Raw genomic sequence first — 15634 nt, 5'->3', positions numbered from 1 at the left:
TGTTCGGCCTTTGTGCGGTGCCCGGGGAAGGCGCCGTTCCGAGCCACGCGGGGTCGGCGGTTCGGAAGCGGCCCGGGGACACAGAAAAGGGCAGGAACGGGGCTGTGTGAGAGCGGGCAGCGCCCCGAGCCCTGCTCCGAGGGAGGGATCTTTGCTGGCCGGTGCTCAGCGCCTTTATGGGGAACCGCGTTTAGGAGGAGCAGAGCTGCTCAGGAACAGAGCTGTAATCGCTGCTCGGAGCTGCTCGCAGTGTTGCTCGGATAGATAAACATTTACAAATTCTGTGACCTTGAGCACGTGCCGGAGCTCCTACCTACAGCAGTGGAACACTGCTTCCTTGTTTTCCCTTCCTTTATGTCACGCTGTCCCCCATGAAAGCTAATTCTGCTGAGCCTGCGTGAAGCCTCCGGCGCCCAGCAGCGCTGCCAGCCGACATGGGTGCCCGGAGCGGAGCTGCTGCTGCCCGGCCAGACCGTGCGGGAGCTCTGGGTGCGGGAGGGGCGCAGGCACGATGTGTACGGTGTGTACGGTGTGTACGGTGTGTGTGGTGTGCACGGGCACGGCCGGCGGCGGGAGGGATTTCAGCTCACTCCTCCTCCCCGACCCCTCGTTCCAGGACTGCCATCCCCCGTACTTCAGCAGCAACCAGCGGCTGGTGGGACCCCAGTGCAGAGCATCACGGCTGGAGAGCGCTGCCGAGAATCCTGGCATGCAGGTGGTGCTGCTTTCCCTAAGGGGATCAGGGGTGAAGGGAAGCCAAGGTCCAAGGATCATGGAAGGAGACTGGTTGTGGTGTCCTGGGAAGGTCTCAGGGGTTATGGAAGAGGTGTCGCGCTCTGAAGAAGCTCTCTGTGTGTAAGAACTGTTGGGGAAGGCCCAGGGATGTTACAGAGGACACCATCTAGTCCTTATGTCTTGCTTTGATTGGGCAGATTCCCTGGAGTTGGGATCTCACAGAGCACATCTGCATCGTGCACCTGTGGTGTAATTACTTCCAGGAAGGGTGTGTGGGTTTCCTGTTTAAAGGGTTCAAGGAGCAGCCCCTGTATTTGTGAACCTGCAGCATGCTGAGGCACCATTGGGCCACGGCTCCCAGCAGAGCCCACTGTGCTGACATTGCTGGGTCTGGTGTTTCAGGCAGAGGAGCTGTTCTGTGTCGCGCCGCCCAGCAGTTACCAGCTGCCATCCTGGGAGCAGCCCCCCCTGCCCAGCTACGAGAGCGTGCGGAAGAAGGATCGGCAGCGGGAGATCCATCAGATGATCGCAGAGAGGTTCGGGCTGTGGGCAGAGCCTGCCCAGGAGGTGAGCCCAGCTCTGGGTCGGTGAAGGCTGGGGGGCAGCTGCTCCCATCTGTATCTGGCTGTAGTGATTTCCGCTGGTTTTGGACTCTGCTCCCCGTTCTCCGATAGCCTTTATCTCTGGGAAGGGCACACGCTGTTCTCAGAGGCTCCTTTTGTGTGCATCCGCACGGTTAATGATTCATCTCTCCCGGTGCGTTTGCAGAAATGCCTGAGCTGGGAGTAAGTGCTGATGGCAGAGCAGGCCCTTCTGATCGCTGCTCTGTGCCAGATCTTTAAGGCTTCCATGGCTCCTTGTTCCCTTCTCCCAGCAGGACACATCTGCCAGCCCCATGCCGTTACCTCAAAGCACTCACGGCCTGTTGTGAGCCAGAGGCTTTGCCTGCTGTGCTATTTTATTTAAGATTTCACTCCCTGGACAGAGTACAGCAGAGCAAATGCATCTGCCAAGCAGCTCTGGTGGCAGCATCCCAAGAGACTCCCACTGAACAAAAAGCCCCTGCTGAGTAAAGCAGAACAGAAATATCTGAAACCCTTAGAGGAGCACAAAGCACTCCCTGATTTACCTGGATTTTCAGCCTGTAGTGCTGCAGTGTCATATTTGGAAGAGTCAGCAGCTGGCACTCAGCATGCGGGTCTGTAACTAATGATTACTTGCCCTATGAGAGCGCTCAGGGCACAGGAAAGTGAAGCCCAGCTGCACCAAGGACAAGTGATCGAACTCTTAACATTTCTTGGCCTGTGCCTGAGTGACTTGCTCAGAAGTGTGTGTTAAAGCACAAGGGCTTAAACTAAGAGCACCGAGCCTTGAAAACTCTATGAAGTTACAGACTATAGCCTGCAAGGACAGAGCAGGAACCTCATGTGGGATCCTGGAGGGAGCGGGTGGGATACGCTGCAGCACCTCCTGTGGGTTTCTGTCCCAGTGCATTGCAAACAAGTGCCGAGCTCGGCTCTCACCTTGCAGGTCCCAGCCAGCAGCCTGCTGCTCTCAGGAGGAACTTAATTTTGGGCAGGGGGTGTTTTTGTGCCTCGTGTCCACTGTGTAAGAGGAGGTGGGTGATCTGCTTGTCTCTGATCTCTCTCAATAGCTGCCTCCTCCCTATGAACACGCTCTGCGGCACCCTCCTGCTCTCTCAGGAACGGGGATCAGCTCAGAGGCCACGGACAGACGTGTTGTGCCAGAGCCTTCCCAGGCCTCGCTCAGCTACCAAAGCCAGCGAAACACAGCTGTGTAAGACCCCAGCCTGCCCGTGCTGCTTCCCTCATATCAGTGACAGAAGTGCCTGGGACATCGCTCCCATCCCCGCAGGGATCAGCCAAACCTCAGACCTTCCCTGTTTCCAATCAGCCGATTGGAGGCAGGCTGGTCGGACCCAGCTGGTGTGGATGTTCACCCTGCAGCACGGAGATAACCACAGAGCTCTGACTGGAGTGACCAGGGATGCCTGCTTGCTCTTCCCTTTGCCAAACACAAGGCAGCGGATCAGCAACAGACCAGCTGCTTTGCTCTGCATAAGGGGCAAAGCAAAGGTGAAGGTCTGCTCAGCTCCTGGAGGTGGCTGGTGGATCATTACCTCTGTGAGGGAGTGGCAGGTACTGCCAAGCACACCCGGTGTTTGACCTCTGATGGTCGTGTTGAGCTACTTCATCTGTTTATGATATCAAGCTGTTTACTTTATCAATGTATCAGATACCAAGTGGAAATCCTGACCTGTTAATGAAGAAACGAATCTGCATCAGAGCATTGCTCTGCTCTCCCAGCAACGTTCCTCTGCAGTTTGCAGCAGCTTTGTATGAACTTCAGATAGAGATATGGAGGAACTCGAGGTTGGAGGCGTTGTGTCGCTGGCAGCGCTGTGTGCAAATATCACTGAGACAAGCTGCACAACTGGGTGTGAAACCTGGGAAAGGACGGCAGGGTGGGCAAAATGGCCAGAGGTTCCATGGGGAACGTAAAGCAAAGGTGGAAATACATTTCTGATGCATTTTACCTTGTCTTCTTTTGTAATGAAGACAATCTATTAATGTCACTGCACTACCAATTTTGATAACCTGTTTTCTACTGTAAAGCCAATGCTTCAAATTGTTTACAAATCTGTAGATAAAATGAGATCAGTTTGGCCATAAGACATTCAGGCTCCCTCCTTTGAAGTAACACGAGCGGTCATGGAATGACTGAGGAAAGACAGAAAGAAAAGTCTTCTGGATTATGGCTTTATGAGACACCTCCAGCTGCTGAGTTTCAAATGCCATTTCAGACTTGTGCCTCTTATCAGATGCTCTAAATTAGCTCTATGAGCACAGAATTGCCTCACATGGTTATAAACAGAACGCTTCCAGGTATTTCAGTTGATCAGTGCGGTGAATTAGATACTAGCAGAAACCGAGCTTGCTGGGATGCAGTTAGGTACAGCTGGAATCTGTCCTCCTCTGTAATATCTTAGAGCTAAGAAACAAATATAGCAGCAGTGACTCAAAATGAGTAAAAATAGATAGAACGATTAGTACAAGTATTGTCATAAGGGTGATTCTAGATAGAACTAATACAGTGGAACAATGGAACAGGTTCTACAGGGGAAGGCGAACTGAAGAAGCACAGGTAACATTCTATGAACAGTCAAGACTCTCAAGCACTCCAGTGCATTTATTGAACATTCTTACAATGGCCAGCAGATGATTTCAATGTCTCAACACCAACTACGTGTGCTTTGGGAGCAAGAGAGCAAAGCACAGTTAATTTCAGAGCAAGAATTTCCTTGTCATCTTCAGACAACGGTCCAGCAGCAGTGGTCTGTCCCAGCTGCCTCCTCCCATCCCTTCCTGTGTCACACAGGAGACTCAGAGCATGGTGACCAACTTGAAACTTCCTACTTCTGTGGTAGGGATGACACTGATGAAGGTTTTATAAAGAATTGCACCTTTGGGTAGAGCGCAGATCACCTCCCTGCTCTCGCTGCTGCGTGGTGGGGGTACGTACACCTCCTTAGTGTATCTCACAATCCCATCCTCCAGGGCGTAGAGTGTCTTGTTCCGGCCCATCCCCACCTGTAAAAGAGCCAGGTTGGTGTTAGAAAGTAAAGGCTGGAGGTCGTTCACCGCAGCACACCAGATGCTCTGTCTGTGCTGTGTGATATCCTGGCTTCAGTAGCAGCTGCTGCTTCAGGTTTTGAAATAAAGTTTGTTACTTACGTGAGCCCCTGGATGCCAGCGGATCAATCGCTGGGTGGCCAGAATGTTGCCTGCGTGCACAAATGAACCTGCAACAGAGCGGCAGAATCAGACCACAGAGAAACGGAGCTCCTTGAAGCCCTGAGGCTGGCAGAGGAACAAACAGTTCCAGGAATTAAAGAGCTGTATGTGGGGTTTGTCTATGGAAGAACCGAAACGCAAAAAGCACCTAAAAGAAAATGCCATTAGGAAACAGAGGGCAATTGATAAACAGTGGGGAAATGCAATTTTGGTCTTTGAGGAGATTGCTTCTAGAGCACAAGGTGTTTTCTATTTGCTGAAGCCATTTGTTCTATTACCTTTAACACCGCCGTGTTTCCATGAGCAAACTCACTAATTATTAAGCGCTTTGCTGCACTAATCTGTACTTTGGCTTCCCCACATCGTAACTCTCCCCTTTGTAAACACGTACAACGCACAGCGCCTTATTGCAGCGTGGAGTGTCAGTGCCCGGCCCCACCTTCCACTTTCTTCACCCCGTATCGCTTCCCGGGGCTGCGGCCTCCCAGGTTCTTGGAGCTGCCCCCGGATTTCTTGGAGGCCCATCGGACAGCGGTCAGCGCCGGAGGAGAGACCGACAGGACTGGAAGGGAACGAGAACAACAACACAGACGTGAAGGAACGTTTGGGGTTTATCTTTCCCGATTTAGAGGCTCCGTCCCGTCCCTCAGCACCATCCCGGCCCTCAGCCCCGTCCCGCCGCGCACTCACCCCGCCGCCCCCACGCCGCCATCTTTACCCCGCCGCCATCTTGCACCGCCCCGTCCCTTCCCCTTCCAGGGCGGTGAGAAGCGATTGGTCCGGACACAAGCGTGCACGCGCACTCGGACCAATCAGCTCCCGCTGTAGGCGCACGCGCTCGGGATCCGGCCAGTCAGCGCGCAGCGCGCCAAACGCCCGCTCCAACGGCCGCCCCGTGAGCGGGAAATGGCGGCGGCCGCGGGCAGCGCTGAGGAGCTGCCGCCATCCATGGAGGAGCTGCCGGCATCCATTGAGGAGCTGCCGCCATCCATCGAGGAGCTGCCGCCATCCATTGAGGAGCTGCCGCCCCTCGCTGCTCTGCTGCAGCCGCTCCCCACTGCCGGGTCCGCCCCCGCCGGGGCCTCGTGTCCCTCAGTGAGGCCGGGGGGCGGCGTCGTGGTGCTGAGCAGCGATAGCGAGGACGAGGTAGAGGTCGCCCCGCTGTCCGAGCGCCTGAGGCGGAGGCTGGTTCCTCCCTCGGCGGGTGTCGGGGCTGGAGCGGGGGGACGCGGCCTTTGTCCCAGCGATGGGCGCCGTGAGCTGCTGCTGGTGGATGATGGCGGGGACTCGGCTCTGCTGCCGCCCGACGGACGTTCCGTCAGCCCCGTTAGTGCGCCCGGTGCCGGCGGACACTCGTTACCGCCCGCAGCTGCTGTGACCGAGCGGCCCGAGGGGGCTCCGGGGAGCGGAGGACGTGAGGGAGCATCTCCCCCTCCGAAGAAAGCCAAGTACAGCCAGCAGGAACGGGGGGCGGTTTGCAGGGCGGGCTGCGAGAGGAGAAAGGAGCGGGAAGCGCGGAAAAGGCAACAGGAGGAGGAGAGAGAGAGGAGGAAGGTGCTGGGCCAAGTGCTGAAGGCGCAACGGCCGGGGCAGTGCCAGAAATACATCAGTGCCGTGCTGGACACAGGTACCGGGCAGCACGACCGGCCTCACGGCAGCTCCTGCCGCAGGAACCTGACCCGTGTGCCCATGTCAGCTCTCTTACAGCTGGAAGGTGGAGCACAGATCCGCGCTGCTTTGCAGGCTGCAAATTACTCGTGTGTGGTGGAGAGCCAGGCTGTGCCCTGCAGCGTTACCTGGAGGAGGAAGGCAGTGTTGGCTCAGGTGCGGGGACAACATCTTGATTCTCTTGCTGCCCTTTTCTTCCCACGTTGTTCGCACTTGATAATAATTGTTTTTAGCATCCCAAGCAAACATTCCTTAAACCATTTCCCTACCTCAAGTTGAGAGCACTGCTTTGATTTTGAATTGCAAACAGCGTGTTAGCTTGGCTGGTTTTTTTTATTGTTTTCCTTTATCTGGGCAGGCTGAGGATGGTAATGAATGGACAGAAGAGCCAAATCTCCTGGTTCTGCTTGGCTTGGAAGAGTTCCTGTCTATGGTTCATAGCTACAAGCAAGTAAGTCTGCTTACGAGTTTTGTGCTGTCTCAATGTGCTTTTCTGGAGAGGCAGCTGGTATTTGCTGTCCCTTTTCAGTTGGAAGTTATGATTTTAGTAAGTCATAAGTCTGATTTTTAGAAGCCTGTACTTGATTAAAAACACTGAGATTGTCTAAGGCAGAGTTCTGGCAAGCTCTCTTTCCTAGCTACTGTTTTTCAGAGGCTTTTTAAGAAGTAACATTATCTTAATAGATGTTGTCAGGTCAAGTATGTTGTGGGGCTTTTTGTATGTTTTGTTATTATTGTTTTCTTTACTGTAACTTGTTACTAGATGAAGCGCTGTCTGCTGGCACCTGAGGCTACAGGAGCAGAACTTCACTTATGCTGAGACTTAGCCGCAACATCGGGCGATACCTTGCTGGGCTTGTCTGTGCAACTCGGAATGATCCCACTCCTTTTTTCTATTGATCTTTGCAGGCGGCCCGGGGCTGTGCAGAACAGAAGGAGACTTTACAGAGCTTTGTAGCTCGTGTGATGGAAAAAATGCCTGGGAAAATTCTGGCTCTAACAGTTGTTGAAGTAGAAAAATATTTCAGGTTAGAATTTTTCTCCTCAAATATGTCGGTGTTGTTTCACTTAAAAAGGCAGCAAGTGTTTTACATCAATTCCTTCTGGCGAAGACTGGAGCATATAAAGAATTCCCATCCAGAACTGTCCCACATCTCTTACATAGGAACAGAAGCAAAGGTCTATCTGACTTGTCACCACATTGCCCAGTAATAAATATCTTGGGAAGTGTGCAAGGGTGTCAAAAGTATTCACAGCTACTTTCTTGAAAGGCTTTTGTGGCTTAAAAATAAATAAATAAATGCAGCAGAGAGGAATTTTCTTAGTCAGATGTAATGTTTTGTATTTAATAGACCTTCTCTACAGATTCAGCCTCTCTTAACACAGGGTGTTGGTACTGAGTTGTTTTATGTTCCACAGCAGCCCAGCCCTTCTGAATTCCCAATCTGATCTTCCTCTCTTAGATGTCTCAGAGCTCAGTCAAAAAAGAGACTGCAACAGACAACAGTGAATAGAAGCCAGGGAGAAGATGGGGGAGATCAGAGGAAGAAACAAGTTAATCATCCTGGCCTGGAGATCACCAGACTGGATGTGGAAGATGTGAGTAGAACAAGTCTGCAGTTGTTGTCTGCCACTACTTGAACACTCGACCCCATCACATGCTTTTTAGGACTGGGATCTTCAGCTTTTGTTGATTTATGTACAATCAGCAGAGCTCTTTTAGTTCCCTTCTTCTCAGTTATAAACCTGCTCTTTCATGGGCTAACATGCCTTGTTCACCTTGATTCTGGAAGTGAAAAATGAATCTGTTAGCATTTCCTGTACTTCATGGCCTACTGGTAAAGCCAATTGTTGCTGTCCAGGGTGAGTTGCCTGCATGTTATGGGAATCTTCCAGCTGATCTGGCACTGAATTACTATTAAACAGCAGCAAAGTAACCCTGAACACTTTGCCTTAAGCCGTTTCCAAAATAGGAATGGGTGTGACTTACACCAAGATGTTAGGACTGGTTGTTGTTGCTTCAGTCATGAATGGAGTTTGATGTAAGAGGATGAGTTGTTCCATCTGCTGTTTTCAATGATGTTTACAGGCCTTGGTGGATTTGCAGCTTTGCACACGTGTCCAAGTCACTTTTTTTGAGAGCTGGGAGGAACTTGGAGAGTTTGCCGCTATGTTCACAAAAGCTGTAGCTGAAGCACCATTCAAGTGAGTAAGCAGATGATGTTTGGTTATGCTTTCTTTGGAGAGGTTTTGCTTTCAGGCTTACTAAGAGGAAATAGCAGGGGTGAGGGCAGACTTCGATTTCAAATTGTAGCCTCACTTGACGTTAAGTCAAGGTCCTGTTCTCAGGCTGATTTTAAGAGTGGGAAGGAAATGCAAGTTGAGTTAATCTCCACAGTACTAGCTTTTGTTCCATAGGGACTGAGACGTTACTGACTAGGAACAGCTCAGCTGTTTCCACAGATGAAAAGGAACAGCAACTTTTTTTTTTTTGATAGTCACTTGCTTTTCCATCCTTTGTCCACAGACGAGAGCAGCAGAATACAGGATTCTCTTTCTACTTAGAGAACAAGTGGTGCAGAGGTGTGAAAGTGGATCATTCTGGAAAGGGTCTCCTGGAAGTTTGGAAGAGGCAGATACAACAATTTAACCGGGTCAGCGGGGAGATGGCTGAGGCTGTTGTGTCTGCATACCCTTCTCCTCAGCTTCTAGTCCAGGTAAGGATGCCTCCTGCGTACTGAGGGCTGTGTGCAGACAGACTGCTGCTTTAAGAATGGTAGGAGTTGTTTAACTTTGTGTTAGCTTTGACACGAGGATTCTGTGTGAGGTGTTTAGTAAGGTGGTGAAGAAACTCAGTTCCTTGGTACATGTTGCTTTAGCTTTACAGAACTGAGGAGCTTGTGAGAGTTCCCCTTCAGAGAGAAAAGCCAAAGAAATTGCCAGTGACATCACAGTAACACAGCCCTGCTTTACTTGTCCACTCTTACCTACTGCAGTGTCACACCTCACAGTCTTCTATTAACCTGTTCTATCTGACCACAGTAATTTGGGTTCTGTGACTGCCTCCAAACCCAGGTGAAAAATGTATTTTCATTGTGAAAGTGTGGAGCTGTCACAGGTGTGTAGGATTTATTTATTGATTCATTTTCTTTGAGCAATGGATGCAAAGAGATGATGTCGTCGTTCCTTCGTGCTGCTTGTAGGCCTACAGTAAATGCTCGTCAGAGCAGGAGAGGGAAAACATGCTGGCAGACATCCCTGTGCGCCGCGGTACCGGTGTGACGGCCACCTACCGCCGGGTTGGACCTGATCTTTCCAGACGAATCTATCTGCAGATGACTTCCCTCGATCCTGATCTCTATTTGGATGTCACTGGATAGCCCCAAAATGAAGATCTTATGGTTTCTCTGGCTGTATTCATCTTCCTTCTGGGAAGTGGACTCCTCAGTTGTAGCTCGAAGACTTGAAGCACTTCCAGTCCTTATCATGGTAGAAGGAAACTGGACCAAATTGCTGAATTGCTGGAGTTTACACAAGAAAGATGTTGAATGTCTTCCATAACAGCATGAATTGGACATGCCTTACAGTACTGGTGGTGCCTTTCTTATGTGTCAAGAATTCTTCCAAGGGAATAAATAATTTTCTATAGAAATTTAATTATTTCTTAATGCACTTCCTGGACTTTGGACAGGCATGACCAGATGACCTCCAGAGGTTCCTTCCGACCTCAAGTCGTTCTGTGATCCTGGCATGTCTTCCTTTGAATGTTTTCTACTGGTATCCAGTGAGATACCTTCTCCTTTCTCAGTGTGACAAATGGCTCAAACAGCGTAGTGCTGCCCCCAGCACCTGCTCTGGTGAGGGGAAAGAACTTTACCTCACAAAATAGACCTTTTTTTTTTTCTTAATTGTTTTCTGCTGTGCCAGATGGGAATGAGTAAGACTAATTTTCAGATTTAAATTTAGACTGCCCTGATTCAGTCTCCAGACAGCTTAATCTATGGAGGGTCTTGAAATCTGATTATATGTGCTGGAATTATGAGGTCTAAACAGTTGGCAGAAAAAGCTTTCTATTAATTAGATTGAGGATCATGCTTGCCTTTCCACAGAGCCATCAGAACTGGTGTGCACAGGGACAGCTGAGGTCTTTTGCTACAGAGGCACTCACTAAATGAGTGCTGAGTATGAATTGAACTGCATTCAATACATGGAAGTTACCCTTTGGAACACTGCTACCTCAAATGGAAAAAGTACCCATGAGCTACAGTGGCTTTATACACAGCAGGTGCCTCAGTGTGGCCAGTAGGTGCCTCTGACCTAAAGCGACAAATCTTATTAGCCGTGCATTTGCTGCCCTAAGCAGGACTCTCTTGTAGATGGTAGAGCTGCAGACTGCTGCCAGGTGCTGACCAGCAGGTATGTTGCTTTGAATGTTGTTTGCTGTGTTTCTGGATAGTAAACAATGACATTTAAAGGATGAGTTAAATACCAAAACCAAAACCTAAAGCTGTTTCAAGGAAGCTTAGAAAAATTGTACAATGTGCTGCTAAGCCAGAGGGATGGGAAGCCTCTCTGTCCTTCTATTTTAAATCCATGCTGTTGGTTTCTTCTGAAAGGTAATGAGAGAAGTACAGGTGTATCGTAAAGCCATGAAAGGGTGGAGGTTTACTGTTTCAATAATGACCTTGGTCATTGATATGAAATGGTATAAATGACTTGTAACAGTGCAATAACAGAGGAACAGAGGAATTGCCATTCCTCGTGTCAGTGTGATAATGCAGTCAGCAGTCATTCCAGGTATTACAAAAGAGGGAGTAGATCAGGTGACAAACACAGGTATTTGTTTGTGGAGCTTGTAGCATGGCTATTCTGAAACCTGCACTTACATCATTACATTTACATTTCAACTTGTTTTAACAATCACGAACCCTGTGAGGATATGACAAACTTGTTTGGCTTTCCTCTGTGTGGAGATTATTTAGAATTATTATGCCTTCACACGGCTGAGTTTTCTTCTATAGACAATGTGCCAAACCTCCCAACCTTTGCAACATCCCCAAGGTGAGTCTGTGCCAGGCTGTGCTGCTGCAACAGTGCCACCCAGCGCTGTGTGCTGCTGCAGCAGCTCACTCCTGTCTGTATGTGTCAGATCCCCCCCCTTCTCACACGTTTTTTGACAAGACTGCAGGCTGGCAAGAAGCCCTTATGGAGCTGTAGCTCCTTTGTTGGTCCTAGTTGGCTAAAACGAGTGATTACTGTACGCAGTCAGAAATCAGTTTTAGCTGTCTCTAGGTACCTAATTAGAGGAAACAGGATCCTGTGCTAGCAGTATAAATACTCACTTCAGATAAATTGATGCAAAAAATGTTATATTGAAAACATTCAGTTTCTTTCAATAGTACATCAGCTTCTTCACTCCAACATACAGATGCACAGCCATTCCACAAATGTAATTGGTCCTGGAGTAGGCCTACATATAATACTCCCATACAGCCATGTCATCAGTTTTAGCACTAATAGAAACGAGAGCGAGAAATGGATATGTATTAAAAAAACTCATACCTCCATTACTGAGCTACAACTACCTAGGTAACTGAAAGTCTTTTTTCCCCACTCCTATAAATTGACATCTTTCTGTGTCTTCAGATCTAAGTGTAAGTCCCTTGGAGGTGAGTGGTATTAAGTTAATCTAGGCAGATGATGGGAGTGACAGGCCAACTGAGAAACATGCACAGCAACGATGATCCAAACAATAACTCTATGCGGAGTGGACCAGCAAATTAATGCTGACGGATAAAAAGCAGTTTCATCAGAACACAATTCCATAGGAATTCTGGCTGCGTGGATGGTGAAAGGAGATGCTGACAAAGCAAGTGCCCATCCAGGACGATCACTGCTGTGAGTTCTGCTGTAGCATGTTCTGCAGGGTTTTGTGGTTTTGCACGGCAGCAACTACGTCTTCATACAGAGTGTTCACACTGACACACAGTGGTTGGTGTTGCAGCTCTGTCAATTTGCAGACAGCCAAAGTGCAGAGGATGCAGAGCAGCACCAGCAGCAACACCCTGAGCACCGACCGTGACCACGAGTGCTTGTGCCGGGCTGGCTGAGGTGGGCGAGAACTGGAGGCAGGCTCTGCAAAAAGAATGTTTGCAAGGCAGAATGTGAGGAATTATTCAGATATCCTTAACAGTCTATGCGATGCTCCAGCATCATGCTTTTTAGCCTGTGCTATGCTCACGTTTTCTCAAAAAACTCATTACTTAAGGTGAAAAGCATGAGACTTGCTTTCATGGGAAGAACTGAGAAAGGAGTAGAGCATCCGTGTGCTGCACAAGATCTGTTTTTAAACCATAGTTCAGTACATCTAAGATTAAATGAGTGGAAAGGAAGCTCATAGGAACACTCAGAACTTCATGAAATGTAATCTGGCAGTTCCCCCACTCCTGGTCTCACTCAGTACCTGAGCTGCATGAATGCAAGTCTGGCATTATCAAAGCTATAATGCAGGTTAAGCATAATGCAGTTCTGTGCCAGTGGTCTTGTTCACTCTTTTCCACAATGCAGACATTAAAATACACTTTACCTGAACTCCCTGTGGAGTTCTTACTTACTTCGGGTCTGCGCAGTCTCCTTTTTAGTTTTCTTTTCCACCTCCTGTTTTGCAGCTCTCTGAGCATCGTATTCCCGTCGTCTGCGTTCCTTTTCTTCTGCCTTCTCTCTCTTCCTCAGTTCCCTCTCCTGAGCCTCCCTGGCTCGCTGTTCTGCTTCACGCTTCTTTTCCATTTCTGGGGATTAATGGCAGTAGGGTTGAAATTACATGATTTTTAAGGTAGCTTCCAACCTAGGCCATCCTATGATTCTGGCAGGAAGGCAAGAGCCAGCATAGTGTCCCAGGTTGTCTTTCTCCACCCAGCCATTCTACCCTGCTCAGAATTCCGATAGTTACAGCTATTTGCCTGCTGGCAATCATTTCTATGGGCAGAATTCAGCAGTGTGCACGTGAGGACTTCGTGCTTACCTCGCTCTGCTTGGAGCTTTCGTTGCCTTTCTTGATCCTGCTCGGACTGGATCACTTTCATGTGCTGCAGTACCTTCAAGGTCCAAGAGAACAAGTTGAGATGTCTGCACAAGGCTCACGGTGGGGGGAGTTCAGAGCGGAATGGCTGCAGCGTATCTGAAGGATCAGAGGATCTGACCATTGATCTGCTCTGATGGCCGCAGCTGACTGAGCCCTGCAGGGATGACTTGAAGGGAAGTCTTGCTACATGAATCTTTGCAGTTAAGAAACAGAGGTCTCTGCTTTAAAATGATATGGAAAACTGGTGCTATCGGTTACAGAGGATCATGGAACAGCTTGTTTCATCAGACTGAACTATTTCACGGGAGCATGGCAAGGCAGTAACAGAAGTACATATTTTAACTATTTTTACTCCACGAATCCCAGCAACAGCTATTTACATGACCCTATGGCTTCCCATAATATTTCTATGAAGATTTTTATACTGTAGAGTATAACAAAGCCTATACACAAGTTATTTTGTCTGATTGTGCCTTCAGTTCCTCAGCAAAGCAGCATTTAGTCCTCTTAATTCTACTAAGGGAGGAAAGTCCCGCTCAGCTCAGTTGTTTTCTCTGTAGCCATGGATGCAGTAAAATCAGTGCAGAGAACTGGCACCTCACTGGCTGAAGGAACTTTAGAGCTTGCTCAGTAAAGAGAGGAAGAAACATCGCCACCAAAGACAAGAAACAAGAGTAAAAGAGCAGGCAGGTTCCTTACCCTGACCGCTGCCTGCTTGCACTGCTTCTCATCCAGGCAGTCTCCGGCTACTTTAGCTAGAACAGGATCCAGGGGATTGTCCTTCAGATCCAGCCACTTCAGGTTCTGCAGGAAGGGACGCGGAGGACAGGCTGTCAGAGCACACTGCAGGCAGCTGACCACAAACAGCACGACAGACTCGTGGCTATTTAAGACATTCAAAGCAGAAGCAGTCACTCGGTTTTCCCAAGGATGATGAAATGGGCACAGAGGACAAGCAGCGAGCTCGGTGCTCTCAATAGATGGGAGAGAATTTCCACCGGGCTGCGGTGCAGAGACGGCTGGATTTTGGACTAGCAGTCAGCAGGATGGATGGATGCTTCACCAGAGAAATCAACTCGAGCAGGATCACAAGACCCTGGGCTGCATCCCAAAGCTTTACGTAACCGCCCGGCTGACGGCTTTACCTTGAGCTGTGCGAAGCTGACGGGCAGCGTGACCAAGCGGTTGTTGAGCAGGTCCAGGTGCTGCAGACTGACCAGGCGCCCAAAGTCCACGGGCAGCTGCTGGAGCCGATTTTTACTCAAATCCAGTTTCACCAGGTGCGTCAAACTGCAGAAATCTGACTGAAACAAGCACAAAGCAGGGAAAGCATCTCAGCATCGGCCTGCGGGGATGTGCTGGAGGGTCTGCACCTGATACAGGCCACAGATCCTCAGCTTCCCACACAGCTGGGGTGGGGGAGAACCCCCCGCTCCCTTTGCCTCAGGAAAGTGATGTAGATGGCGGTGAGCAGCAATACAGCTGAAACAACTGGATTTCTGCGGCTGCTGGACCCGCTCTGTGTTCACACCGGGTCTTTGGCAGGAGGGCTCTGCACTCTCTGCTCAGTGCTGCTGATGTTTGCCTCGTTACCTGCCCTGCTTTGGCAGCAGCCCCCAGCTCACACTGAGCCAAGGGCTGCAGGAGCACTAAGGAGCCCTGCCCGGTATTTCCTACCAGCCCTGCTCCACCGTCACAGGGCGGTCGGGCATCTTACCGGCAAGGAAACCAGGCTGTTACAGGACAGATCCAGCACGGTCGCTTTTGGAAGCGCAGCCTGAAAGGGAGAGAAGTACGGGATGAGCGCAGGGATGCGGTGCAGGCACAGAGAGCTTCTGGAAGGTGCTACTTTTGTATCGGCCCTTCCGCGGAGCTACACTGTATCCCGACGGGCCGGCAGCCGGGACTGTGTCTTTATTTAAAGAGAAAAGCCGCAGTTATTGGCACGGACGGGCAGCGCTGACAAACAGACCCGGCACCATCTGCTGCCCAGCCCCGCACAGCGGGTCACGGCGCTGCTGCCCCGCAGCCGGCATCGCCCCGCACGCTCACCAGCTCCCTGACCGGCACCTCGCTCAGCCCGCACAGACTCAGGTCCAGCTCGTTGCCGTCCAACTTGTCCCTCAGGCTGCTCGCCCTGCCGCCGCCCCGCGCCATGGCCGCCCCGCCAGCCACTTCCGCGTCCACGTCCGCACCGCGGAGCTGCACAGCGCCCCCTGCCGGCCCGGAGCGCCGCCACCGGACGGACACCGAACTCGGCTCTCGGGAGCTGCAGCTGGACCGAGGCGTTCCGCTCTGCGAGGAGGAATTCTGCATCTTCTCCTCTGATCCAAAA

At 50.4% G+C, this 15634-nt stretch overlaps 3 protein-coding genes across 7 annotated transcripts; 1 reads left to right on the top strand and 2 right to left on the bottom strand.

Moving 5' to 3' along the window:
- Positions 1-3911: 3911 nt before the first annotated feature.
- Positions 3912-5337, bottom strand: MRPL27 (mitochondrial ribosomal protein L27). Its single transcript, XM_015880221.2, has 4 exons — positions 5241-5337; positions 4990-5112; positions 4491-4558; positions 3912-4346 (listed from the first exon to the last, which is right to left on the bottom strand). The coding sequence occupies exons 1-4, from the start codon at positions 5260-5262 to the stop codon at positions 4140-4142; spliced, it is 420 nt and encodes a 139-aa protein (XP_015735707.1). The 5' UTR covers positions 5263-5337; the 3' UTR covers positions 3912-4139.
- A 48-nt stretch (positions 5338-5385) lies between these two features.
- EME1 (essential meiotic structure-specific endonuclease 1) lies at positions 5386-10300 on the top strand. 4 transcript variants are annotated; one of them, XM_015880208.2, is made up of 8 exons: positions 5419-6177; positions 6247-6374; positions 6577-6669; positions 7128-7246; positions 7682-7817; positions 8308-8423; positions 8746-8935; positions 9422-10300. In XM_015880208.2, exons 1-8 carry the CDS (start codon positions 5457-5459, stop codon positions 9596-9598), a joined length of 1680 nt encoding a protein of 559 aa, XP_015735694.1. In that variant the 5' UTR covers positions 5419-5456; the 3' UTR covers positions 9599-10300. The 4 variants fall into 4 exon arrangements, with proteins under 4 accessions (XP_015735695.1, XP_015735696.1, XP_015735693.1 ...); XM_015880209.2 differs by lacking the exon at positions 9422-10300 and adding an exon at positions 9098-9367 and having other exon boundaries at positions 5386-6374; XM_015880210.2 differs by having other exon boundaries at positions 5398-6374; positions 9374-9482.
- Positions 10301-11566: 1266 nt separating this feature from the next.
- Positions 11567-15629, bottom strand: LRRC59 (leucine rich repeat containing 59). Of its 2 annotated transcripts, none has more exons than XM_015880219.2 (7): positions 15352-15629; positions 15017-15076; positions 14445-14603; positions 13999-14103; positions 13240-13312; positions 12833-13006; positions 11567-12353 (listed from the first exon to the last, which is right to left on the bottom strand). In XM_015880219.2, the coding sequence occupies exons 1-7, from the start codon at positions 15613-15615 to the stop codon at positions 12109-12111; spliced, it is 1080 nt and encodes a 359-aa protein (XP_015735705.1). In that variant the 5' UTR covers positions 15616-15629; the 3' UTR covers positions 11567-12108. The 2 variants fall into 2 exon arrangements, with proteins under 2 accessions (XP_015735705.1, XP_015735706.1); XM_015880220.2 differs by having other exon boundaries at positions 15370-15629.
- Positions 15630-15634: the final 5 nt, after the last annotated feature.

This window comes from Coturnix japonica, chromosome 18 (genome assembly GCF_001577835.2).
Source record: "Coturnix japonica isolate 7356 chromosome 18, Coturnix japonica 2.1, whole genome shotgun sequence".
Classification (NCBI taxonomy): domain Eukaryota; kingdom Metazoa; phylum Chordata; class Aves; order Galliformes; family Phasianidae; genus Coturnix; species Coturnix japonica.
This window is presented reverse-complemented; position numbering and strand designations above follow the sequence as displayed.

Coding starts and splice junctions, on each gene's coding strand:
- EME1 (XM_015880207.2), top strand. CDS start 5,457: ATGGCGGCGGCCGCGGGCAGCGCTGAGGAGCTGCCGCCATCCATGGAG. Junction 7,247..7,681: donor GAAGTAGAAAAATATTTCAG/GTTAGAATTTTT, acceptor TTCCTCTCTTAG/ATGTCTCAGAGCTCAGTCAA. Junction 8,936..9,421: donor CTCCTCAGCTTCTAGTCCAG/GTAAGGATGCCT, acceptor TGCTGCTTGTAG/GCCTACAGTAAATGCTCGTC.
- MRPL27 (XM_015880221.2), bottom strand. CDS start 5,262: ATGGCGGCGTGGGGGCGGCGGG. Junction 5,113..5,240: donor GGCGGCGTGGGGGCGGCGGG/GTGAGTGCGCGG, acceptor GTTCCCTTCCAG/TCCTGTCGGTCTCTCCTCCG. Junction 4,347..4,490: donor GCTGGCATCCAGGGGCTCAC/GTAAGTAACAAA, acceptor GCTCTTTTACAG/GTGGGGATGGGCCGGAACAA.
- LRRC59 (XM_015880219.2), bottom strand. CDS start 15,615: ATGCAGAATTCCTCCTCGCAGAGCGGAACGCCTCGGTCCAGCTGCAGC. Junction 15,077..15,351: donor AGGTGCCGGTCAGGGAGCTG/GTGAGCGTGCGG, acceptor TCTCCCTTTCAG/GCTGCGCTTCCAAAAGCGAC. Junction 13,007..13,239: donor AAAGCTCCAAGCAGAGCGAG/GTAAGCACGAAG, acceptor ATTAATCCCCAG/AAATGGAAAAGAAGCGTGAA.